At 43.2% G+C, this 27,854-nt stretch overlaps 1 protein-coding gene across 2 annotated transcripts in view; it reads left to right on the top strand.

The window, feature by feature from the left end:
* GPD2 (glycerol-3-phosphate dehydrogenase 2) overlaps window positions 1-27,854 on the top strand; it is a 256,583-nt gene that overhangs the window by 132,187 nt on the left and 96,542 nt on the right. For both annotated transcript variants that reach the window (XM_077447659.1, XM_077447660.1), the window contains exons 7-8: window positions 20,336-20,500; window positions 23,649-23,793. In XM_077447659.1, coding sequence (XP_077303785.1) covers window positions 20,336-20,500; window positions 23,649-23,793 — 310 coding nt within the window. The remainder of the gene's footprint in view (window positions 1-20,335; window positions 20,501-23,648; window positions 23,794-27,854) is intronic.

The following is a 27,854-nucleotide window of genomic DNA, read 5'->3' as shown; positions in this document are numbered from 1 at the left end:
AAAGTCAAGCATGGTGGTGGGAGTGTCATGGTCTGGGGCTGCATGAGTGCTGCTGGTCAGTGGCGGCTGGTGCTCAAAATTTTTTTTGGGGGGGAAGCAAACAAACTGAAAGATTCTGAAAAAAACCCCCCATCAATTGCAGCCTCACTGTGCCCATCAAACGCCGCCACTGTGCCCATCAAACGCCGCCACTGTGCCCATCAAACGCCGCCACTGTGCCCATCAAACGCCGCCACTGTGCCCATCAAATGCCGCCACCGTGCCCATCAAATGCCGCCACTGTGCCCATCAAACGCTGCCAGTGTGCCATATCAAATTCTGCCATTGCTGTCTGCACTTACTCTGTCTCGGTGGGACAGCTCCTCGATGCTCCTTGATGTCTTTTCACATCTTTTCTTCCCATCCTCTGCTATGATTGGAGGCCTGATAGGCGTCCAATCACAGCGCCTGTCGTTTCAGCCAATGGGGTGACGGGTAACAGATCCAAGCATCTGATTGGTGGAGAGGCGGTTTAGAGTTAGGAAAGCAAATCATTCGCTTTTCTACTAAAGTTGAGTGACCTGTGAGCGCCCAGCATGGTGCTCGCAGGTCACCTTGGCTATGGCTCTAATCAGGTGCTTCAAAAACACTCGCCCACTGTAATTCAGGTGCACAAATAGGGGGTGGCAGCGGTGTACATAGATTCATGCATTGCATGAATCTATCTATTGGTGCTAGAGGGGTTGGCAGGAGAGAGGGAGCAGCGCCTCTGCGCCCTTATGGACCCATCGCCACTGCTTCCGGCACTGGGGAGCTACAGCTCATTGAGGGAACCATGAATGCTATACTATGACATACTGAAGCAGAGCATAATCCCCTCCCTTCGGAGACTGGAGCGCATACATGACTCGGAATTGGGATGCCCTGTCATGTATATTTGCAACTTTTCTCCCTACAAAATAAGAGACTGTATTAGGGTTTGTTGGGTCAAGAGCTTAGAATGTAAAGAAAAGTAGAAGACAAGCATGCCTTTATAGGATTTGTATGATTCCCTTAAAGGCTTAAAGAGGTTGTAAACCCAGATAAAAAACAAAAATCCTGTAAGCCAAAGGCATAATGAACTAGTATGCATCGCTATTATGAAATACTTACCTTAGAACGAAGTCCTGCTGTGGTGCCTGAACACCGCTGACATAGCTGACATCTTCCCCCAGGTTTCTTATGGGTTCATGGGCTCCACCGATGTGATTGGCTTGAGCTGTGATGATGTCACTCCCACCTGTGCGCATGCACAGGCAGCCGTTTCTTCAAACCGCATGTGACGATGTAATCAGCGCAGTATACAGTAAATCTAAACGGTGCAAGTTTAGGAGATATTTACAGTATCTATAGGTAAGCCCTATTATAGGCTTACCTATAAGTACAAACAACACACAAGGGGAGTTGACTTCTTCTTTAAGAAAGAGTAAGTGTTAAAATAAAAATGCCAAAATATGCACATAGTGCACTATTAGATAAAGTGTAAGGGGGGAGAGCACATAGCCAAGATTTAGGCAGGCCATAGAAGGTGCAAATTTATTTCCTGCAACCACCTGAAGCCATTATAGCAGCCATTAGCGATAATTGCAAATGAATACAGTGGGCTGGTTGTACCACACATAGTTCGAATCTCGGCTGGTTTCTGGTAAACTGGCTGAGATTCGAACCATCTATGGCCGGACTTGGGTTGTCCTTCTGTTTCAAAGCTCTAATCCAGACAACTAATTCAGTTCTGCGTTCATTAGAAAAACTTTAAATGCATTATAGAAGGTTCACATTATTCCCTCGCAAAGGCTCTGACAGGGAGAGGGAATGGCCGATGTTAGCCTGTCGAGATTTGATTTTGTACACATATAATGGCAACATGACAAAAGAAGAAAGCAGAGTGAGCAGATTGATGACTTTTCCGTGTGCTTCTGCATCTTTGATATCCAGTTAGCAGGTTGGGGTGGGGAGAATTTATTTTTTGTGCTGTGTGGCAAATGTCTGTGGGATTCTAAGATTGGCCATGCAGAATTAACACATTTTTGGTAGTTGTAGCCTTTTCCATATATATAGCACAAATTGTGCAGATCAGCTTTAACTTGTCCACCCCTGCCTTGGAGAGATCATGGTAGCAGCCGTCAACAGAGGCTGAGATAGTGATACTGATATAATTCAGTTTATTGTTGTCAATGTATCTCTTTCAAACGATCTGACAGGAGGTTATCATATTCTATATTTAGCTTGACATATTTTATTTATTTTGCTGCTCTTTACATCTCTCTTCCAATGCCATCCAATTCGCTGTGCACTCGAGTGAAGCGCACAAACTGCATTGACTTGGGAACGTATTCAGGTGTCTGTTAACATCAATTTCCTGACAAAATCAGGCTTCATCAGTAGCTCTAAATATCTACCTGTTGAACTGCTGCCAACACGAGGACTCTTCTAGGACAGATGAAGATAAATTACTTCCAGTAAACAGTTCTCAAATCAGTCACTGATGCACGGAGAGTGGGCTGACCCCACTGCACCTCGCTTCTTACCGGCGTATTCACAGTGCTTGCCGAGGAAGCTTTAATACATTTTTGTCTCTGCCAGATGACAGTGCCGTCATTGAAATTGCCACATTGGTTATTGATCTGGACGGCCAAAATATATCGGGATTGTTGCAATGCATTGCAACTTCTACATTTGGTGTTAAAGTTGAATGCCTTGCAAACAGTTTAAAGGGAGATTGTCACCTTGCCCATGCAGGACAAGTATCAATTTCCCTGAAAAGCTCCCCCCCTCTCTCACCTCTTTATAGTTGCCTAACCAGACCTCCCTTGCAGTCCCATGCTCCACTATAACCCACGAGGCTACCTTCTCTTTTGGTTGTTGAGCAGTATGTGATTTACTCCCCTGTGAAAGGTACCTGGGATACACAGCTACATTTTAGGTTGGAGTACTGTCACATGACCAGGGGAGTGATGTCACTCTTTCCCCTGGTTGCTCACAGCCAATCTCAATGTCCACTGCAGAGGAGGAAGTGGCTGCGAGGAAAGGCAGAAAACATCAGTATGAGAGTTCAGGAAATACCCCTTCCAGAGACACAGATAGTGTCTCTTTAACACGTAGGTGAAATATACTGTATATATGAAGACTGATTTACCCATCTAAGGATTTGTATCTCTGTCCATTCAGTCCTGAGCTTTACACAGCTCTACAAGACTGCAGCTAAATTGCTGACCTTACTTTTTCCTTGCTGCATTTAAGGCTACTTTCACACTGGGGCGGTACTGGTCTTAGTGGTAAAGTGTAATTTGTTTTAGCGGCGCTTTACCACTGTTATAGCTGCACTTCAGCGCCACTTTTCGGGCAGTAGCAGGGCGCTTTTAACCCCCAAGAAGGGGTTAAAAAGGGGTTAAAAGCACCTGTGATATGGCGCTTCCGAAGTGCTTTTCAGGTCACCGCTCCCACACCACCCAAACATGCTGCTTGCAGGACTTTTTTTCCCATCCTGCAAGCGCACCACACTCGAGCTTTCACACTGGGGTGGCTTGAGAGGCAGTTTTTAGGCACTTTACAGGCACTATTTTTAGCGCTAAAAAGCCTGAAAACTGACTCAGTGTGAAAGGGGTCCAAATAATATGACTAGGTTACCACCCTTTCACAGCCTTTGGTAGGATAGTGTTGGAGCAGTAGCAGCAGTTCACCCTGTTCCCTGTCAGCACATCTGCATGCTGAACATCTGATTGGTTCCTAGTACTGCACCACCCTCTCCCAGTCTGAGTGTTGTTTAGGGATTTACAAGAGGCTGGGAAAAAGTCAAATTCAGATACTTGCATCGATTGCATTCTGAAGCACATTAAAACATTTTTTATAAATATAATTACATTCATTTGTGTTCTTTCAATATCTGCTTAGACTTCAGCTTTATTGGGTCAGCCCCCCTAAAAGTAGAAAAAAGAGAAAGGTTTGGTGTCACCAGTGACACACCACCATCCCTAAAATATGCAACAAAAAGGAAAATCTCGTCCTGGGACTTTACATGAGGTGGGCACCACTCGCCTAATAAAAGTAACAACAATAAATACAGTATATATTTATTCAGTAAAATACATGCAATAATATCATCATAGAAAGCCAATTCATACAGAGTACATATACATGGGTAGAATAAAAATAATAGTAATAATGGTACATTTGTGTATGAACAATCACATAGCATACAAACATCAGGTGTACCCGACATGTTTTGCGAGTCCCAGCTCGCTCTTCAGGGGTAGATGTGTATGAATTGTACCTAAGGTGAAAGGATACAGATTGGGTATATGGCATGATATTGGTAAGAGGGGCCTAATGAGTAAAGACCCTATACTTGCCACTACACATAGCCAAACCAACGGGTGTGCAGCCTCCAAACAGCGACAGCAAGTGTCTCGCCAGAGAGCTGAGGAGGCGAAGCCAGAACCAACCCCACACAGGCCAGATTGGAGGGAAAGCATCACATGGATGGAAAAATGTGTGTCCCTATTGCTCGAAAGAGCAGGTGGGGGCAGCAGGGGACAAGATATCCCCCTTTAATACTCATTGCAGTCCCCTTAAAAGTGGTATTTAAGGCTTCGTTTTAGTCTGGTGATCTTTTGGCTTCTTGTAGCAAGACGAATGCCCAGCATAGTTTCGAGGTTCTGTTTTTACCCAGCTTGACATTTTGAATGCACCTTCTCCCCTGCTCTAAGATAATGATGCAGCAGCTATAATCATACCCCCTCATAAAGGCTGTACCACGTGTGATGGGATTAGTTACAGAAAAGTTACTGGTGCAATCCCTAAGGACCAGTTCACACAGCAGTATTGTGACCCTAAGCTGTGGGAGGAGCAGTGTTGTCACCCTAGGCTGTGGACGGAGCAGTGTTGTCAACCTAGGCTGTGGGAGGAGCAGTGCTGTCACCCTAGGCTGTGGGCAGAGCAGTGTTGTCACCCTAGGCTGTGGGAGGAGCAGTGTTGTCACCCTAGGCTGTGGGAGGAGCAGTGTTGTCACCCTAGGCTGTGGGCGGAGCAGTGTTGTCACCCTAGGCTGTGGGAGGAGCAGTGTTGTCACCCTAGGCTGTGGGCGGAGCAGTGTTGTCACCCTAGGCTGTGGGAGGAGCAGTGTTGTCACCCTAGGCTGTGGGAGGAGCAGTGTTGTCACCCTAGGCTGTGGGAGGAGCAGTGCTGTCACCCTAGGCTGTGGGCAGAGCAGTGTTGTCACCCTAGGCTGTGGGAGGAGCAGTGTTGTCACCCTAGGCTGTGGGAGGAGCAGTGTTGTCACCCTAGGCTGTGGGAGGAGCAGTGTTGTCACCCTAGGCTGTGGGCAGAGCAGTGTTGTCACCCTAGGCTGTGGGAGGAGCAGTGCTGTCACCCTAGGCTGTGGGCAGAGCAGTGTTGTCACCCTAGGCTGTGGGAGGAGCAGTGTTGTCACCCTAGGCTGTGGGAGGAGCAGTGTTGTCACCCTAGGCTGTGGGAGGAGCAGTGTTGTCACCCTAAGCTGTGGGCAGAGCAGTGTTGTCACCCTAGGCTGTGGGAGGAGCAGTGTTGTCAATCCCTAAGGACCAGTTCACACAGCAGTATTGTAACCCTAAGCTGTGGGAGGAGCAGTGTTGTCACCCTAGGCTGTGGACGGAGCAGTGTTGTCAACCTAGGCTGTGGGAGGAGCAGTGCTGTCACCCTAGGCTGTGGGAGGAGCAGTGTTGTCACCCTAGGCTGTGGGAGGAGCAGTGTTGTCACCCTAGGCTGTGGGAGGAGCAGTGTTGTCACCCTAGGCTGTGGGAGGAGCAGTGTTGTCACCCTAGGCCGTGGGAGGAGCAGTGTTGTCCCCCTAGGCTGTGGGCGGAGCAGTGTTGTCACCCTAGGCTGTGGGCGGAGCAGTGTTGTCCCCCTAGGCTGTGGGCGGAGCAGTGTTGTCCCCCTAGGCTGTGGGCGGAGCAGTGTTGTCACCCTAGGCTGTGGGCGGAGCAGTGTTGTCAACCTAGGCTGTGGGCGGAGCAGTGTTGTCACCCTAGGCTGTGGGCGGAGCAGTGTTGTCCCCCTAGGCTGTGGGCGGAGCAGTGTTGTCCCCCTAGGCTGTGGGCGGAGCAGTGTTGTCACCCTAGGCTGTGGGCGGAGCAGTGTTGTCCCCCTGGCGCCCCCCCCCTCCTCTGCATATCTCCATTACACATCTTCACAGACAATGTGACAAGCTGATATAATTGTTTCAGATTTCAGTTCAGTCCACAGGTAGTTTCAAGGATACTGGAAACAAACAAAAAAAGAAATATGAGGATTGGTAAACTGCAATATATGATATTTTTGTTTTTGAGATCAGGTTTGCTTTTGGTTAGTTGGAAATTGCTTTATCATCAAAATAATAAAGTTGCATAATGCAGTTGGCTCTTATTTTTGTATTTTTTGATTTATTTGTATTAGTAATCCAAAAATACATTCTACCTTCTTTTCAATTGGATAAGCTGTATACGTCCAAATGGGTTTCATTGAATAAGTATAGTAAAGGAAACCAGGGGTACATTTCAGAATTTGTCAAGTAAGGTCCAGACTAGACTGCATGGCAGAAATGCAGATGTGAACTCACAATGTTATTTTTAATCCCCCGCTGCCCTTTTCAGAGTAAACAGCCGCTACATTTTACGGCCTGATAGAGACAAACCTAAATTCTGAGAGAAGGTGGTGGAGTGGTGTGTGCGTGTGTGCAGAGTGTGTATCAGACGGGGAACACACCCAAACACAAAACAGCACAAACAATTGTGGGAGTCTGGCCCGTCTGCTCTGTGTGCTGAGATAGCGCAATGAATTTATTTACAGCACTGTTTTCATACTACTGGATACAATGTAACAACTTTATTTTTTTTAGCTTCCTTTGTTCTTGTTTCAAAAATAGTAACATTTTATCACACTTTGAACATTGTCTGACTAGTAATTGTCTTTATTAAAGGACTCCGCTAAGTTGGATCCAGCGTCCACATAACAGCCCTGTTTATGGTTTTAGAAACACTGCAATCATTTTTGTGATGGATGTTACTTTTTTAGGGCCTGTTCACGCTTATTATACCTATAGCATTTATCTAGCTCCAGTAATTTACATACTCTACATTCACATGAGTTTCCCAAGGAGCTTACAATCTAAGGTCCCTATCACACATACACACTTTTTAGGGGCAATTAGGTTTCATAATCTTTTTATTGGGTATATTTAAAATATATTATAAGAAAGAAGTAATAATCACAGTAAAGCGACAAGTATAGTACTGATAACCTTGTCAACTCAAGTAACTATTATATACAAGACGTTACAGAGCAAAATTTTTGCAGGGAAAAACTTAGGATGTATACATGGGCACAGGACAAAATCTGCAAAAATATGGTAGCTACAGTTATGCTCATAAGTTTACATACCCTGGCAGAATTTAAAGCGGAGGTCCACCCTAAAATGGACCTCCGCTCATCGGAATCCCCCCCCCCCCTCCGGCGCCACAATCGGCACCTTTCAGGGGGGAGGGGGGTGCAGTTACCTGGATAATCCAGGTAACTGCACCCACTTCCGGGCTAGCTCTCTGCGGAACGAGCGTAGGTTACGCCCCCGTTCCGCAAGCGCCCGCCCCCTTCAGCAAGTGCCCCGCTGCCTGCTGGGAAACACACAGCTCCCAGAGGCAGCGGGGACCGTCCGGATTGCGCCGCGCGGCTCGCGCATGCGCAGTAGGGAACTGGGAAATGAAGCCGAAAGGCTCCATTTCCTGATTCCCATACCCAAGATGGCGGCGGGACCCGGCAGCCGAGCGAGCGATCGGCTTCGGGTGCCGACATCGCGGGCGCGCTGGACAGGTAAGTGTCATTATTTAAAAGTCAGCAGCTGCAGTATTTGTAGCTGCTGGCTTTTAAAAAAAAAAAAAAAAACGTGGAGTCCCGGTGGACTCCCGCTTTAAGATGTCTTGGCCATTTTGCAGAGATTATGAATGATAACACAACTTTTCTTTCCATCATTGTTAGTATTTGGCTGAAGCCATTAGTTATCAATCAACTGTGTTCACTCTTAAATCATAATGACAACAGAAACTACCCGAGTTCTTAATACCGTGTATTGCCTCCTTTAACATCAATGACAGCTTGAAGTATTTTGTGGTATTTGTGGATGAGGCTCTTTATCTTCTCTGATGGTAAAGCCGCCCATTCCTCTTGGCAAAAAGCCTCCAGTTCCTGTAAATTCTTAGGCTGTTTTGCATGTTTTGAGATTTTCCCAGAGTGGCTCAATAATATTGAGGTCAGGATATTAGCCACTCCAGAACCTTCACTTTATTCTGCTGTAGCCAATGACAGGTTGACCTGGCCTTGTGTTTTGGATCATTGACCAATTTTCCTGTGCCTTTGTAGCTCACATATCCCCAAAACAACATCAATCCTCCTCCGTGTTTCACAGTAAGAATGGTGTACCTTTCATCATAGGCCTTGTTTATTCCTCTCCAAATGTAGCGTTTTATGGTTTTGGCCAAAAAGCCCAGTTTTGGTCTCATCACTCCAAATGACTTTGTGCCAGAAGGATTGAGGCTTGTCTCTGTGCTGTTTGGCATATTGTAAGCAGAATACTTTGTGACATTTGCGTAGTACTTCTTTCTTCTGGCGCCTCGACCATGCAGCCCATCTTTCTTCAAGTGCCTCCTTATTGTGCATTATGAAACAGCCACACCACATGTTTTCAGAGAGTCCTGTATTTCACCTAAACTTATTTGTGGGTTTTCCTTTGCATGCTGACCAATTTTTCTGGCAGTTGTGGCTGAAATTTTAGTTGGTCAGAACCCCTCATTTTCCACTTCTTGATTAGAGTTTGAATACTGCTGATTGACATTCTTAATTCCTTGGATATCTTTTTATATCCCTTTCTTGTTTCATATAGTTCATCTACCTTTTCCCCCAGATCCTTTGACAATTCTTTTGCTTTCCCCATGACTCAGAATCCAGAAATGTCAGTGCAGCACTGGATGAAAGATGCAAGGGTCTGCCAGGAGTCCAGAATCTCATTTACCTTTTATAAACACACACGCTGATTACAAACAAACAGATCGCAGGTGAGGATGGTTACCTTCAATAGCCATTCAAACCCCTTTGTGCCAACTTGTGTGTATGTTATCAGGCCAAAATCACCAGGGTATGTACATTTTCGATCAGGGTCATTTGGGTAATTCCGGTTGTCATTATGATTAAAAAGGAGTAAACACAGTTGGTTGATAATAAATGGCTTCAGCCAAACACTAACCATGAGTGAAAGAAATGTTTTTGTGTTATCATTCATATTCTCTGAAAAATGGCCAAGAAATCATAAATTCTGCCAGGGTACAACTCTCCAGTAGTTGCCTGAGGAAATGTTACAAAGTGTGAGACCTCTGGATTAACTCTTCAGACACTACAGATTCACATGTTGGGACTTTGATTTATATATCATGCTTGTTAATAACCTTGTGCGTTGCTCTGGTGACCAACTCTAAGATCTGATGAGTCCAACACCTGATTTTGATTTGCCGGTGCCGCATACTCTCTCCTAGTTTCCCATTTGTCGCAAAGGGACTTATGTGCGATTTGTAAATCGTCCCTAGACCATTTCTCCTACATTATGATTTGCCTATGAGCAAAAGGTTGTTAGTACTGTTGTACTAGTTTTGATTAACTGTTTTACTCTACTTAGATTTTTCCTTAGCTATTTTACATTTTTGGGCCTGGGTTTGCCTGGAGAGGCCCTGTGTTGTAATTTACTTGTGCATATACTTTAATAAAAAGAGGTTAAAAAAAAACAAAAAAACAGACAAGTCCTAGAGTGTGAGGCCTTCAATGAGTTAGGACCAACATCTGTAAGTTGTGTTATAATACATAGGAAGAGGCAAGCTATGGTCTGATTTGTAGGGCCAGTTTAGACAGTAACCAATTATCCTCCCAGCACATCTTTGGAGCATCGGAGGAAACCCATACAAGCACATGAGAACATGCAAACTCTATACAGATAGTGTCCTGACTGGGATTTGAACTGAGGACCCCAGTGCTGCCAGGCAGAAGTGCTAAACACTAAGCCAGTGTGCATTATTTGTACTGACAGTTTATACAGCCCCATTATTGTACATAGTGTACATTAAGACCCCTTTCACACTGGGGCAGTTTGCAGGCGCCACAGCGCTAAAAATTGCACCTGCAAAGCGCCCTGAAAGAGCCGCTGCTGTCTCTCCAATGTGAAAGGCCCGAGGGCTTTCACACTGTAGTAGTGTGCTGGCAGGACGCTAAAAAAGTCCTGCTAGCAGCATCTTAGAAGCAGTGAAGAAGCGGTGTATACACCTCTCCTTCAACGCTCCTGCCCATTGAAATCAATGGGGCAGCGTGGCTATACTGCTGCTGCAGCAGCGCTTTGCGGTGGTTTTAATCCTTTCTCAGCTGCTAGCGGGGGGGGGGGGGGTAAAAGCGTCCTGCTAGTGGCCAAATAGCGCAGCGAAATTGACGGTAAAGCACCGCTAAAAATTGTGGCTGCCATCAAGGAGCTTACAATCTTAATATAATCACACGTACAAGGGCCCATTTGGAAAGGTTCTGTTTAACCAGCATGTTTTTGGAGTGTGTAAGAAAACTGGAGTACCCGAAGCAAACCCACACAGGCACAGGGGGAGCATTCAAATGCAGATGCCCTGGAATATGAGCTGGGGACCCGCGCTATAGCAGAATGACAGCTACAGCACAGACCTTTGCTGGGAAGCCGTCAATAGACATCCTCCCCTTTGCATGCTCCCCGTGCGCCCCCGCTGTGATCACCGAGTCAGTGAGACTCGGGTGATCACAGATTGGAGTAAGGGGCCGCTCCTGGCCCCTTACCATGTGATCAGCTGTCAGAAGATCCAATCACTGGCTTCTGTGCAAGGGACATTGTTCCCAAAGAGGAAGAGACAAAGTTGCCTCATCTGTGCCCACCAGTAGCACCTGCCAGTGCAATCAGTGCCACCTATCAATGCCCACACATGCCACCTATCAATGCCCACGAGTGGTGCTGATCAGTGCCACCTAGCAGTGCTTCCCATCAGTTTTACCCACCAGTGGTGATCAGTGCCCATCGCTGCCACCCATCAGTGCCCATAATTGCCAGCTATCAGTGCCACCTATCAATGCCCTTCAGTGCCAACTATCAGTGCCCACCAGTGCCGCTTATTAGTGCCCATCCATGCCCATCAATGCAGCCTTTAGGGGCCCATCAGTGCAGCCTCATCAGTGTAGATCAATGAAGGAGAAAAAGGACCTGTTTGCAAAATGTATCAACATAATGTAACAACATATAAACGGTTTTGTATTTTTTATTTTTTTTATTGTCCTTTTTTTTTTTTTTTAACAAAAAATAAAAAACCCACAGGTGATCAAATACCACCAAAAGAAATCTCTATTTGTGGGGAAAAATGATAAAAGTTTCATTTGGGTACAGTGTTTTATGACCACGCAATTGTCATTCAAAGTGTGACGGCGTTAAAAGCTAAAAATTGGTCTGGGCAGGAGGGGAGTTTAGGTGCCCAGTAAGCAAGTGGTTAAGGTATATGTAAACCCTCACAATTAACTTTTATTCTTTGCTCCATTTTGTTCTGTTAAATATACAATTGAAAGCGATTTATTCTGTCTGTTCGATAACTGCAAAAATGACCTGTTGATTTTGTCAGAAATGTTTGAGCTGATCCCTTCCTGCCTGTACGCAAGGAGGGGTTATGAAGATGAGGAGTGGCCTGTGTTCTTTGCCATCCATCAAAAATACAGTAAGCAGGGTTGACAACAGTGTATTTAGGAATTCAGGGCTGTGTCATATCAAAGCGGATGGTAGGCACTATATTTCTGGAACATCAACAATTATTCTTCTGTACTTGCAGCTTGTTTAAAGCAGACCCCCCTCCCCCCCAAAAAAAAAAAAAAAACTAGAAAACCCTGGTGCATGCATCTCTGCTTGCAGATCCCAAAATATTTTCCAGTCTTATTTAAAATAAAATATTTATTTTAGTACTTATTACTGTATTTATAGTCACTTCCTGAATATTCAGAGGCACTGGTGACATAGCCAGTGCCTGACAGCTGCCACCTGGGAAGGCTACATCACCAGTGCATTCCAGGGAGATCTCATTTGTAAGCTGCAAGATCTCGGACACAAATTTTTTTTTCCTAAGGATGACAGCAGTGAGAACTTGGCACAGAAGAAGCTGACCACTGATGGTGTCAGCTGTTAAATTGGCAATGCAGGTTTACAGGAGGAAGAATTGGGCATTAGTATATGCGAACATAGTAAGAAATGAGACGTCCACTAATAATTAGATGTATTTATCTAGCAAAACCTATTTCATTAATGTGCTGGCGGTTTCAGATAACGGGGAAGGGGAGGAGGTCTACATTAAAGGGATAAATCACAGGTAAATGTGCCTGTATTCCAAACATGTGCCTTTCTTCTTTAAATTCTAGTTATTGTTGAACACACAATTTTTTATGAATATTTTGTGTGTTTTTTTTTTTCCCCTCTTCTCTTCCCCCCCCCCCCCCCCCCGTTTTACTAGAGTGCAAGAAAAATTGTATAATCTAAGCAAATAGCTGAAAATCACTTCTCGTTATTGATTTAAGCGTGGCCACGACAGGACGTTAAGGGGAGTGGACAGAAGGCCCACTAAAGCATTGATCTCAGCATTGCCCTTTTGCCATAGACAGATTACTTGTGCAGCTCTTCCAGGCACACCAGACGGATCATAGGCCACATATTTTACATAATCAATTTTGTGTTAAGAGTTTGGTATCCCATCTGCATATATCAACAACCATTTCTATTACTCTAATGTCCTCCCATTTGGTATTTAGTGGGTGGACCAGTGTTAACATTTCAGGATTTTGGTTGTTACTACTGCTGATCGGATAATCCGAAAATTAATTGCAAAATGTAGAGTAATTTCACTAAAGCAAGGCTCCAGGCCTTCCAGGGAAAATGATAAATCTAATACCCCATGTGAAGCCTGGATTGGAAAAGAAGATTAATTTGTCTTTTTTTTTTTTTTTTTACGAACACTTGATCTTTAACTGTTTAGGAGAAAAAACACTAGCACCTTGTTAATAGAGTTTTCTTCAACCTACAGTACTCTGCAATATGTAAGGTTATGTACAGACAAACTGTCAACATACATTTCTGAAGGAAGGATAGTCATTGTTATCCATGACAACTCATTAGTTCTGTAATTGCTTGTTGTAAGCAATATAAACACTTTGATGCAGGAAAATGAAGGCACCAGTATAACTCTATAGGAGGAATTGAGGGAGGGTTGTCAAAGACTCGCTGATCACCGCCATTACTAGTAAAAAAAAAAAAAAAAAAAATTATTAATAAAAATGCTATAAAACTATCCCCTATTTTGTAAATGCTATAACTTTTGCGCAAACCAATCAATAATCGCTTATTGCGAATTTTTTTTTTTTTTACCAAAAATATGTAGAAGAATATGTATCGGCCTAAACTGAGGGAAAAAAAAATTTTTTTATATATTTTTGGGGAATATTTATTAAAACAAAAAGTAAAAAATAATGCGTTTTTTTTCAAATACCACCAAAAGAAAGTTCTATTTGTGGGAAAAAAAGGACGTCAATTTTGTTTGGGAGCCACGTCGCACGACCACGCAATTGTCAGTTAAAGCGACGCAGTGCCGAATTGCAAAAAGTGGTCTGGTCTTTGACCAGCAAAATGGTCTGGTCTGTAAGTGGTTAAAAGCACCTCTTGGGCTGGCTGTAGCTCCACCTATTCTTAAACAGCCAGCACTGGGCCTCCTACTAATCTGTGATAGTAACAGATCACTCGGCTTTGGACACACGCACGCACGCACGCACACACACACACACACACACTATATCGTCAAAAGTATTGGGACACCTGCCTTTACGCGCACATGAACTTTAATGGCATCCCAGTCTTCGTCCGTAGGGTTCAATGTTGAGTTGGTCCACCCCTTGCAGCTATAACAGCTTCAACCCTTCTTCTAGGAAGGCTGAAGTTCCTTCAAAGTTGGGAGCATGAGATTTTCCAAAATGTCTTGGTTTGCTGATGCCTTAAGAGTTCCCTTCACTTGAACTAAAGGGACCAATCCCAACCCCTGAAAAAACATCCTCATACCATAATCCTCCCTTCACCAAATGATTTGGATCAGTTCACAAAGCAAGGTCCATAAAGACATGGATGAGCGAGTTTGGGGCGGAGGAACTTGACTGACCTCACCTCAACCCGATTGAACACCTTTGGGATGAATTAGAGCAGAGACTGCGAGCCAAATCTTCTTTTCCACATCAAGAATGGTCAAACATTCCCATAGACACACTCCTAAACCTTGTGGACGGCCTTCCTAGAAGAGCTAAAGCTGTTATAGCTGCAAAGGGTGGGCCAACGCAATATTGAACCCTACAGGTTAAATAAGAGTTTTAAAAAGTCTATTGAGGCAACTTCTCTAAGAATGCTTTCAGACTGAAAGCACCGGCCATTAGCGCTAAAGAGCCGCTTCTTTTAGCAGCACTTTCCGGCCGCTAGCAGGGTGCTTTTAACTACAAAAAAGGCTGCACATTCTTTCCAATGGGCAGGGCATTTTGGGAGCACTAAATACAGTGCTCCCAACCCACTCCAAATGCTGCTTGCAGGAATTTTCATAAAAGCGCACCGTCCCAGTGTGAAAAGTCACACTGGAATGAATGGGAGGCGGTTTTCAGGCGCTTAGCAGAAGCTATTTTTAGCCCTAAAGCACCTGAAAACAGCCCTAGTGTGAAAGGGGTCTAAAGTCAGAAGAGAAGCTACCATGTGTTATTATTACACAGGATTTGAATAGCGCCAACAATTTGCACAGTGCTTTACAATGTTGGGGCCCAGACAGTTACAATACAATTCAATAAAGGAGAAATCAGAGGGCCCTGCTCATTATTATTGACACATATACCAGCTTTACAGGGCTGCTTCACACCACAGTTTCTGCATTCCGTATGTGTTTCTGCATATCCATTTAAACAGGTTTCTGGTGGATTTTTGATACGTTTTCAATGCAATCTAATGAGTTTTTCTCTCTTTTTTTGTATTGACACTTGAATCTCCGACCATTGTGTGTTTTTTGGTGTGTTTACATGCATTCCTGTGTAAATTCCTGTGTTCCAGAGACGTTACATATAGACAAAATGCAGCAGATTGTGCTTTTGTTGATTAGTACATAATTCAGTTATTCCACAGTGCCACGCAATATAATAACATTTTTATTATTGAGAGACTTTTTATTTTTATTTTCCCCAATGCTCATGATTGTGGACTCTTATCACTGCTTAAAGTGGTTGTTAGCCCACTTTTGTTACATGCTTCCATGTTCTCTGCAGCATTATACTAATTGTTCCTGTACCTGTGTTCTGTATATAAAACCTCAGTATTGTACCTGTATGAGCTCCGTTCCCGGCGATCAGCTGATGTCTCTCCGACTCACAGCTGCAGTGTGCGGGGCTGAGTCCTCCCGCTGATGTCAGCTGGGGAGAAGGGGGACAGAGGAGGAGAGCAGAGATACAGAGCTCCGAGCCACTGACAATCAGCTGAGCGGCGGGCGCAGTGCCCATACAGGTACAATCCTGACTATTTTTTTTTTACATTATATCGGCACAGGGACAATTGGTATAATGCTGCAGAAAGGATGGCAGCATGTAATATATGAAATGAGAGCAGCGGGGGGGTGTGGCTGGGGCACTGGTAGAGCAGAGACAGACTGGGGGGGCACAGGAAACAGATATCCGGCTGTGGCTTATGGAATCATGCAAATAGACCACTATGCTCAGCAGTCATGATTATGGTGGTCTGTTTGCAGTGGGGAGGGCATAGCTAGGCAGGATCAGCCAGGTATTTCAGGTGATACGGGGGTCCAAATGACACAGCACAAGCACTGTGCTGTATAACATGCTTTAAGGGAACAAGATCTTTTTCAATTTTTTTTTTTTTTGGGGTTTGCAAACGCTTTAAACTTTTTTTCATGTATGATTTAGATATGAGAAATATATTGAGAAATATTCAAAAGAAATAGTTGCATGTACATTTGGAGAGATGGTTAGTTTAATTTTTAATATTACCCCCGAGGGCTTTCACACTAGAGCAGTGTGCTTGCAGGACAGTAAAAAAAAAAGTCCTGCAAGCTGCATCTTTGCAGCACTGTAGGGCCGCGAATAAAGCTCCCCGCCCATTGAAAACAATGGGGCAGCGCTTGCAAACTGGCGCTAAAAATTGCACTGCCCCAGTGTGAAGGGGCTCTTAGTAATGTCTTACATTTTTGTTTTTGGGTTTAAAGTGTTACTAAGCCCAGGACCCTACATTCACTAAATCTAGTCTCCCACAGTACACAGAACATGGAAATGCATTTTTTTTTGTAAATATAAAACGATAAATACCATTTCTCATCAGCAGTATATAGCAGTCTTGTGACTTCTATCAGTGTCTGGTTAAAGCTTGTAAGAGTTTTCATTCTCCTATGACTTTCCTATGAGGCTGACCCTTTGTCTAGACATTGCTGATTGGCCCTGTACCCTCCCCCCCCCAAAAAAAATATATATCTCTAGCAATGCACACCAAACTGAGCATGTGCAGAGTTCCTCCAAGGCTCTGTTCTATCAGCAGATGGATCGGGGACTGTGGAAGAAGGGAGGATCAGAGAAGACAGAATCAAACAGACTTTTTACACAATGCAGAGGATTAACCCCTTAGGTTCCACAGTGAGTATAACATGCATGCTTTACTGCATATACAGACTGATTTTACTGTTGTGAGTTCAGTAACACTTTAATACCATTTTAAGCCCACTTCACGATAACCTGGATGGCTCTACACCGTTTTATTTGATAAAATGAAATTCCATGTACTTACTGATTGGTTGTTCGTATGCCTGTTTCCAACTATATTGCTAACCAGCTCATTATATTATCCATTAATCTTGAAGAATATAATTCTCTTTGCTGTTATACAGTTCATCAGTCAATTATGTTATACTTTATGCAGAAGCAAATTAGTCTTGCACTTCCTTTGTTCACCAGTTGATTATATTATTCATGTTGAAGTAAAAGTGTTCTTGTACTTACATTGTTCACCCAATGACTATGCACCATTAATATTGAAGAAAAAAATGTGTTTACATCTGCAAGACTAATCACATAGCATAGCAAGACAAATGTTTACTACTATTGCAGAGTGACGGCGACTTGTTAATTACCATGATGGCCCATTTTTACATGAAGCTCTTTAAATACATTGTTGATCTTTTGTGATTTATACAGCTCCTGTTTGTGTAAGGGGGAGTGATGAGTAAGAACTATCATTCCTAGTATAAACGATGAGAAAATGCGGTGAATAATAAAATATACGGAGCGATCGTCTGATAATCTGATCGTTGGTACACAGCTTTCAAGCACAAAAATTCTACGATACCAAAACTAATCAGTACAGTGTTTGTTCATAAAAAAAGTCGAGTGACCAAGACCATTTATGCTTGGAAACGAAAGAATATATTACAATACATTATATCAATGCGGGAAGTTGTATTCTGTCTTACGAAAATTTTTGTAACTTTAGTAATCTATTCATTTTTGATAAAGACTAGCATGCAAAAAAAAGGATAATAATTCGTCTGATATTCTTATCGTGTATACTAGGCTTTTCTAAGACCGTTTTATATATTTATTTATTTATTACAGGTACTTCTATAGCATCGTCGATTTATGCAGAACTTTACATATTGCACAAATTAAGTCTAAACAAAGGGGAAAAATTTGTGATCATAAAAAAAAAATCAAGGCAAAGGAAGGATATTGGAATTTTGTGGATAAAATTTGGTGATGGGTTTTACATGGATGGATCAGTAGAAGATCCGTATAATGCATTAGCAATCTATACTATTAAACCCCCCCCCCCCCCCCTTTTTTTTTTTTTTATATAATATAATCTTATATATTATCCCGTGAATAACATATTAATACAGGAGGTATAATTGTAGTATAGATATTGGATTCTCTCTTTTTAATTTGTAATATACTGTATTTGTCTGTGTTTGTAAAGTAATTTTTTTTTTTAATTAAAAAAATACTTTTTTTTTATCATCATAAGTATTTTATTGATGATTATGCATGGAATTTTCGCCAAGAAAACACATGCAATAACACCAGTGATTTTTTTTTTACAGATGTGTAAATGAAGCCTATGGATCAGTAAAATGGCTGAGTTCAGTGCCGTAAAATAAAATTACACAGTGTTACATTTCAGTGGCGTAATATACGCATGTATACGCGCATAAATTGCAATGTTGGCAGCTCGAAGAGGATGAAAAAGAATTGTACGTATGTATACGTGTATGTTTATGCGCCTATACATATGTATATGTTAGGTCTTTATGGAACATTTTACTGTGTGGGGGTTATTTACTAAAGGAAAATCCACTTTGCACTGCAAGTGCACTTGGAAGTAAAGTCGCTGTAGATCTGAGGGGGACATACAAGGACAATAAAAAATAGCATTTTAGCTTGCATGATAAAATCAGCAGAGCTTCCCCTCATTTCAGATCTACCCCTTAGATTTAGAGCGACACCACTTCCAAGTGCACTTTCAGTGCAAAGTGGATTTGCCTTTCTTAAATAACTCCCTATGTCTTTCTGCCAACAAGATCCTACATCATTAGTAAATTATGTCCATGTGCAAGATGCATTACAATGAGGGGAGTTCAATAAAGCTGTTGTGACACTTTTCTGTTGTTAATGTTTCTTGTTACTGTAATGCGCTAATTCATGAAGCATTTGCAGCACTTTTGGTTCTGACAGCGACTCGTGCGCCAAATTCAGGTAGTTCTAAAATGTGTCACTTTTACTTTGTGTCGCATTGAATGCTCCATTTCTACATTGTATCTCATTGAATGCAGCAAATTCAAAAGTGGAGTGATAAGACCAGCTCTCTTTTGGTGTATACTGACAGATTTTCTGAAAGTGTCTCATGTGCATTCTAAAAGTGGCGTATGCCAAATTCAGGTACAAGTACTAGACCGCTACATGAATTTGGCAAATTCTTCACCACTTTTATGCCCCATACACATCGTCGGATTTTCCGACGGAAAATGTTCGATGGGAGCTTTTTGACGGAAATTCCGACCGAGTGTAGGCTCCATCGGACATTTTCCATCAGAATTTCCGACACACAAAATTTGAGATCTGGATCTCAAATTTTCCCGACAGCAAAATCAGTTGTCGGAAATTCCGATTGTGTGTACACAATTCAGACACACAAAGTTCCATGCATGCTCGGAATCAAGCAGAAGAGCCGCACTGGCTTTTGAACTTCATTTTTCTCGGCTCGTTGTACATCACCGCGTTCTTGACGTTCAGAATTTCCGACCAACTTTGTGTGATCGTGTGTATGCAAGACAAGTTTGAACCAACATCCATCGGGAAAAATCCATGGATTTCTTTGTCAGGATGTCTGATCAATGTCCAATCGTGTGTACGGGGCATTAAAATGCATGAGGGACACTTTTGAAAAATCTGCTAGCCTTTATGAATTCAAGGGAATGTGCTTTCCTTGACTGTTCTTTTTAAGTCACTATTGCAACATTTATATTTACCTTTTCATGTAAATTGACCTTATACTTGTTTGTATTTTATATCCAACTTTATATAATGTGCTTAGTGTGTGTGCTTAGTGTGTGTGTGTGTGTGTGTGTGTGTGTGTGTGTGTGTGTGTGTGTGTGTGTGTGTGTGAGACAGTACAATCAGCAGCCTAGCTGAACAGACACTGAGCAGATACAATAGGATGAGCTACCTAGGGAGTGCGTTGGGTTCAGTGACATATTTTGGATCCGTGCTGACTGGTAGACTTGCAATGAGATCATAATAGGAGCACTAACGCACAATTACTGTGCATCAAACTCTATTTGATACAAGTAAATATGGCGACCCTCACATACATATATAATTACAAATTGTACATAGAGACTTTTTTTTTTAGAGATAGAGATCTATAAATTATAACTTTTTTTTTGTAGGTAGCTATATATGAGAATATTTTATAAGAAACTGATAGAATTCCTTTAACAGCATCATTAGGTCCTCATGTACATGAAGTCACAGGGCAGGTTAACGCTGTGATGTGGAAGAGACAATGTATCTTTAAATAATCCCTGTGAGATCCAGCCAGCCATCATGCAGATTGAGTGTGACAGGGACAGCTGTGACATATCGGTTTTGACACACTTCCATAGCACAAGTTAGTGGCTTGAGGTGACTCATGTCCTTCCCTTGATTGTGCCCTCCGCTGCAGGACAACACAACGATGCTCGGATGAACCTCGCCATCGCTCTCACTGCTGCCAGGTACGGGGCTGCCACAGCCAATTATACTGAAGTGGTACGCTTGCTGAAGAAGACAGATCCGCTGAACGGCAGGGAGCGCGTCTGCGGTGCACGCTGCAGAGACGTTCTAACAGGTATCAGACTTGTAGCCTGTTTGTGCATTTTGTAATACCTAATTTCAAACAAAAATATGCTTTTCATTTCTTTCCTGTAGTATTTCTTGTAAATAATGTATTATAGGACCACAAGAGGCAAAGAAAAAGTACAACCTTAGCTTTACTCTAAAAGATCAATAAATAAAATGTTAGGTATGTAAAAGTTTTTCATACCTGAACAGAAATTGAAGCCTTTTTATGCCCGTGTGATTTTTTATTTTTTTTGCAAGGGGCATTAAAAAAAAAAGAAATGTGACATTCACCAAACATTTGCTGCAGGTGTATCTTCCTGGTGCTGAACTATGTGCACAAAAATGTAATTTAAACCTTTATTTATTTATTCGATTTATATAAATCACCTGTGCATCAAATACTTTTGCAAACCCAGATATACTTATGTGAAAGCAGCACCAACATCATTACTATGCTGCACATAACTTCTCCCACAGCGCAGAGCTATGGGAGGGAGCCAGAAAGCTCCACCCACTGCAGACTGCAGAAAACTACAGAAGTAGATAAGACCAGGCACCCGGCATAAGAAAAGAAAGCAGCAGTGACTGGTCTTAATTTCAGGAAACTCCTGCAGAGAGGACACCACACAAAGCACACCACAATTCATGTAAGACATTGGTGCCCAACCGCTGGCCCACGGGCCCTGTGAGGTGGCCCACGACCTCCTGTTCTGGGATGGCGGGTTGGCAAGCCCAGATCGTGGGTTCCCGAACCCGCCATCCGAGAGCATCAGTGTTCTCAATGCAGCTGGTACTAGAGGAAGCACAGCTGCAGAGAGGGCAGAGTCGCATAAGATGATGCTTCCTATGTAGCGCCAGCTCCTGTCCCAGGCGGAGTGATTAGAATGGCACTCCACCTGGGACAGCAACAGCCAGCTATACCTGAAGCAAGGGGGATTCCTGAATGGCAGATTATTATTTAAAGGTCAGTTTACATTCTAAAATCACAGTGTATGTATGGACATATTTCTTCTGCAGTGGTTACTGGGCTGCTTTCAAACTGATCCACAGGTGCACCTGCACTGAGCCATAGACTTCTATTGTTATCTGCAGGCTTGGTGAGCTTTCTGAAAGTGCACCACACCTGCAGGATATAATAGAAGTCTATGGCAGCAGTGCAGCTATTCCACAGAAAAGCCACAGGTGCACTGCGCTGCACCCGCCCACAGTACGGGTAAACAGCAGCCCATCGTTCTGAAAGCAGCCCTAGGGCTCTTTCACACTGCTGCTCTGTTCAGGTCCGCCTGTCAGTTTTTCAGGCAGACCTGAACAGATGCTCCATAGAGGTCTATGGAGTGTTGGATGTCAGTGGTGACATGTCCGCTGACATCCGACCCGCTCAGATCCGAAAAGTGCGACTGAGGGAAAACCTACTTTCCCATCCATCATAGGATCGGGTGAGGACAGACTCTGCGGTACGTCATCATCCAATCTCCCATAGGGGTGAGCAGCACTATGACAGGTCCATCCCAGCACAGTGTGCAGAAACGGACCTGTCATCTTCCTGCTCAGCGTGGATCGACAGAGCGATCCCCGCTGAGCAAGCAGATGTCCACGGGGCGGATTAGTACTGATCCGCCCTGTGTGAAAGAGCCTTTAGGCCCCTTTCACGTGACTGGTTTGATTGGGTCTGTGTGTCCAATTTTCAGGTGGACCCAATTGGACCCTCCATTCACCTCTATGGAGCGGCAGATATAAAAAAAATTAAAAAAAATGAATGGGATCCATCCCCTTCCCTCTGGGCGGATCGGAGGGCCCGTAGAGTAGAGTGGGCTGTGTCCCTGTCTGCTTCGCATATACAGAGTGGACACGGACCTGTCATCAGCCTGCTCCACTTATTTTGGCCCACAACCGATTACCAAGTCGCTTAAGTGGCCCTCGCTCTTCAAATAGTTGGGCACCCCTGATGTAAGAACACAGAAGCCTCTTCTATTTGAACAATATTTTTTTAATTACAGTGATTGATTCATCTGCAGTGCATGTTGCTGAGGGCCCATTTACACCATTGCTTTGCGGTAATCCGCATTAAAAGCATTGGTGTGATGTGGTGCCATATTTTCTAAATGGCATCCTCAGGGTTGTCTTGCGCCGGAGCACCTGAAACTGCTGGATGAGGTATGGGGAGTTGATTTCAATCCCACAGGTGGAGGAAGCAGAATCCTCCCTCCAGCAGCTATTGCAACCCTGCACTGTGCTCTGTTCTGAGTGACAGGCAGACAGACATTCAGGTAGTTGGAAAACGGATCGCTCATTCACTGTCATCGCTCCCTCTCCACATAGCGCCTCTGCGCGTAGGTCATGTGTCCTTTCTGCCCACCCCTTGTCCTGACCCTACAGGAAAGATCCCCCCACTTGTCTGTAGCTTGGGACAGATTGCAGGCACAGCTCAGCGGTGCACACACAGTACATCAGTAAGTGCAGAAGCAAGACAGTAATTCTTTATAGACGCTGAGGCTCCTGAATCATTTTTTAAAATGCATGACAGACGATTAGTATTTTCAGAAGTCTGCAAAAAGATACATATTTTTCTCATGATGGGTATTGAAGACCAACTCCACTTGAAGCTAATATTTATTTGTCATATTTAATAAATGCATCTTGCCTTCTATAATTTGAAGAACTCCAGTGGTAAGATGTCCTCTTCTCCACCCAACAGCAGCGACTATTACAAAACCAAATATTGATGTCAAACTTCTCTACATTGTAAAACGCACATTAATGTCCCATTGTTGATGTCAGTGGAAGAAGATAGTGCTATGTTATTAGTATTAGTAGAAGGATTAGTGCCCTACCATTGGAATGATAAGTGTGTGGGGAAGAGTGCGCTATTGTTGGTGTGGTTGGAGGAATAATCCCCAAAGGGCCAGTTAAAGGCAGGCAAAGGTCTGATTTCATCCCACGGGCTGCAGTTTAGGAAGCACTGTAATAACAGCTGTTATAAAATACATTATAGATTAGTAAAAATCATAGAAAAGTTATGGTTCCATCTGTATAATTCACCGATGTTGGACAGATTGCCTAACATTTTTCATATCATTGCCCCCAAAAAATCTTCAAAGATATAGGTTTTACGAGTCATGTACACCATGAGGTTAATTGCAGCTTTTCTATCACAGGGCAAGAGTTTGATGTCCGCGCCAAATGTGTTATCAATGCCACTGGACCATTCACAGACTCTGTGCGCAAAATGGACAATCAGGAGGTCAGCAAAATCTGCCAGCCAAGTGCCGGCGTGCACATTGTCATGCCTGGATACTACAGGTAACTTTAATGTGATTAACCCTTATACCTTAGAATAGATTTATATCTTATACCAAGCTGTAAATGGGCCCTAACTGGACAAAGTGACAAATCCCTTTTTAAAATGTTTTTGTAATATAATGCCAATGGGTGGGATCTACAAGAAACTTTTTTTTTTTTTTTCTACCATGCTGACCCATTTATCTCATATATTGGAAATCTAAATTTTATATATAGATATAGATATATATATATATATATATATATATATATATATATATATATATATATATAATACTGTATATGTACGTACACAGTTGTGCTCAAAAGTTTGCATACCCTGGCAGAAATCATGAAATGTTGCCATTGATACTGAAGATATGACAAATAATGCCAACAAGCTGTCTTTTATTTAAAGTTTGTTACCCTAAAAAAAAAAAAAAAAAAAAAAAAAAAGATCCTGTTCCCTTGAAGCATGTTATGCAGAACATTGCCTGTGCTGTTTAACCACTTGCTTACTGGGCACTTAAACCCCCCTCAGTCCCAGACCAATTTTCAGCTTTCAGCGCTGATGCATTTTGAATGACAATTGCGCGGGCATACAACACTGTACCCAAATGAAATTTTTATCATTTTTTTCCCACAAATAGAGCTTTCTTTTGGTGGTATTTAGTTACAGCTCGGAGTTTTATTTTTTGCTAAACAAACAAAAAAAAAATGCAAAAAAAAAAAAAAAATCATGTTTTAATAGTTTGTTATAAAATTTTGCAAACGGGTCATTTTTCTCCTTCATTGAAGTGCGCTGATTAGGCGGCACTGATAGGCTGCACTGGTGGGCACTGATGAGCTGCATTGGTGGGCACTGATGGACTGCATTGGTGGGCACTGATAGGCTGCATTGGTGGGCACTGATAGGCTGCACTGGTGGGCACTGATAGGCATAGTTAAGGCAGCACTAATAGGCACAGATAAGGCGGCACCGATGGGCACAGATAAGGCGGGAACTGATGGGCAAAGATGGGCACAGATAAGATGGCACGGATGGGTGGCACGGATGGGCACTGATAGGTACCACTGATAGATGGGACTGATGGGCACTGATAGGTGGCTCTGATAGGTGGCACTGCTGGGCACTGATGGGCGGCACTGCTGGGCACTGGTAGATGACACTGATGGGCACGGATATGTGGCACTGGGGTGCAGCACCTTTGAGGCAGATTGTGGGCACTGCTGGGTGGCACTGCTGGGTGGCACTGTGGGCACTGCTGGGTGGCACTGACGGGGGGCACTTTTATTAAATGTGGCACTGCAGGGGGCAGGTGGGCACTGGCAGGGGGCAGGTGGGCACTAGCAGGGCTGCCCGTGATCGGGACTGATGTCCCGATCACGGCCGCCGGTGATCGGCTTTTTTTTTTTCTCCTCGCGCTGTCAGCGCGAGGAGGAATAATAGCCGATTACCGGCTCCGTTATATCACATGATCAGCTGTCATTGGCTGACAGCTGATCACATGATAAGGGGTCGGGATCGACCCCTTGCACGGATCGGTGATCAGGCGAGTCTCATGGACTCGCCGATCACAGAGCACGCCGCGCGCAGGCCGCTCGTACACGGGACTACGTCTATTGACGTCGTCCCGGAAAAGGAGATCCGCGCTGTAGCCGTCATTTGGCTATAGCGCGGATCTCAAGTGGTTAATTTGGCCCCCTGTATAACCTAAAATACTGATCCTGCCTTGTTCTGCCCTGCCCAATATAAACTGACCGTGGTTTTTTTAATGGCCGCTGAGCCCTGACACTGTGGTCAGTTTACGGGCCTCCATCATCCGCAGCTCTCTATGTCCCTCCCCTTCCCTCCCTGCCAGTCAGCTTGTTACAGTGCTGATCACTCCCCTCCTGCTGCAATAATAACTATTGTGTATTCATGATATCCCCTCTATTAAATAATGATATGTGTCCCTGTGTCTGTGCTATATATATAAAAAAAAAATGCAGATTTCTACCTTATATCAGAGTGTCTTGCGGCGCTCACGTGAATGCTCGTCTCTCTCCTCCTCTCGATTGACGTCAGCGGGAGTTCCTTGGAGAAGGACGAGGAGTCGCATGAGCACCGATTTTAAAAAGCCCTTGAATATGCCAGTGAGTACTGTTCACTCAATTATTAAGAAGTTGAAAATTCAGGGATCTCTTGATACCAATTGTGCACCCTGAAACAACCACCCCATCTTTTTCCAGAGCAGCTTGTATTGCTCCTGAGGTTACCTGTGGGGATTTTCTTTGTATCCCAAGCAATTCTTCTAGCAGCTATGGCTGCAATCTTACTTGGCCTACCTGGCCTTGGCTTGGTATCAAGAGATCCCTGCATTTTCCACTTTTTAATAAGTAATTGAACAAGAGTGACTGACATATTTAAGGCTTTGGATATCTCTTTATATCTTTTTCCATCTTTATATAGTTCTGTTACACTGTTAAGCAGGTTTTTTGACAGTTCTTTTCTTCTCCTCATGGCTCACTATCTAGCCTGCTCAGTGCATCCACATGAGAGACAACAAACTCATTAACTACTTATATACAGACACTAATTGCCATTTTAAACTTTGTGTGTAACCTTCTGTGCCTATACCAAGGCCAAACATTCCAGGGGATGGAAAGTTTTGATCAGGGCTATTTGCATGATTTCTGTTATTATTATGATATTAAAAAGGAGCCAAACAACTTATGTGATGATAAATGGCTGCATGCGATCACTATCCTTAACCACTTCAGCACAGGAAGAATTTACCCCCTTTTTGACCAGCCATTTTTTGTGATACGGCACTGCGTCACTTTAACTGACAATTGCGTGGTTGTGCAGTGTTGTACCCAAACAAAATTGATGTTCTTTTTTTTCCCACAAATAGAACTTTATTTTGGTAGTACTTGATCACCTCTGCAGTTTTTAGCTTTTGCGCTATAAACAAAAAATAGTGACAATTTTGAAAAAAAACACAATATGTTTTACCTTTTTGCTATAATAAATATCCCAAATAAAAATTTTTTTCCTCAGTTTAGGCCGATTTGTATTCTTCTACATATTTTTGGTAATTTTTTTTTTAAATAAACGTAAATTGATTGGTTTTCGCAAGTTATAGCGCCTACAAAATAGGGGATAGATTTATGTTATTTTTATTATTATTATATATTTTTTACTAGTAATGGTGGCGATCTGCGATTTTTATCGGGACTGCGACATTGCGAAGGACAGATCGGACACTTTATTAAACCATTGACATTTATACAGCGATCAGAGCTATAAATAGGCATTGATTATTGTATAAATGTCACCGACACGGAAGGGATTAACACTAGGAGGCAATCAAGGGGTTAAAATTGTTCCCTCAGTGTGCTCTAACTGTGGTGGGGATGGTATTGAACAGGGGAGGAGACCGATCGTTGTTCCTATATACTAGGAACACACAATTTGTCTCCTCTCCCCTGACAGGACGTGGATTTGTGTGTTTACACACACAGAACCACGCTCCTGCTCTGTCAGGAGCAATCGCGGGTGCCAGGCGCACATCATGGCCGCCGGACATGCGCATCGGCTCCTCAATGACACAGCGAGCGTGGGTCCCCCCAAACCCGATGGGAAGTGGAAGACATCCACCCACCCTGGATGGGAGATCCCATCTGCTGATGTCATTTGACAATATGCTGGGAATGAAGTGGTTAAATAAAAGACAGTTTGTTGGCATGAGCTGCCATATTTTCAGTATCAAATCCAAAATGTCATGATTTCTGTCAGGGTATGCAAACTTTTGAGCACAATTTGTATGTGTGTGTGCGTGTGTATATGTATATATTAGGGCTGTTACTGATTAAAATTTTCATGTTTGATTAATAAATTTTTTTTTTAATCGACTCATTTCGATGAATTATAACGCACATACAGATCCAACTACTTTTAGCTGATCTCCTTGCATTGCAACTCTGCATTAGTCAGTGGTAAATGTGGTATACACTATATATAATCACCTCACACTAGTTAGTTTCCACAATCCATGACTTAACTTCACAGTTCACACAAATACTTTTTAAATTCAAAC

This window comes from Lithobates pipiens, unplaced genomic scaffold (genome assembly GCF_037356315.1).
Source record: "Lithobates pipiens isolate NorthernLeopardFrog02 unplaced genomic scaffold, aLitPip1_a1.2 Scaffold_22, whole genome shotgun sequence".
NCBI classification, from domain to species: Eukaryota; Metazoa; Chordata; class Amphibia; order Anura; family Ranidae; genus Lithobates; species Lithobates pipiens.
Note: the sequence above shows the minus strand (reverse complement) of the source record. Positions and strands in the feature narration are given on the sequence as shown.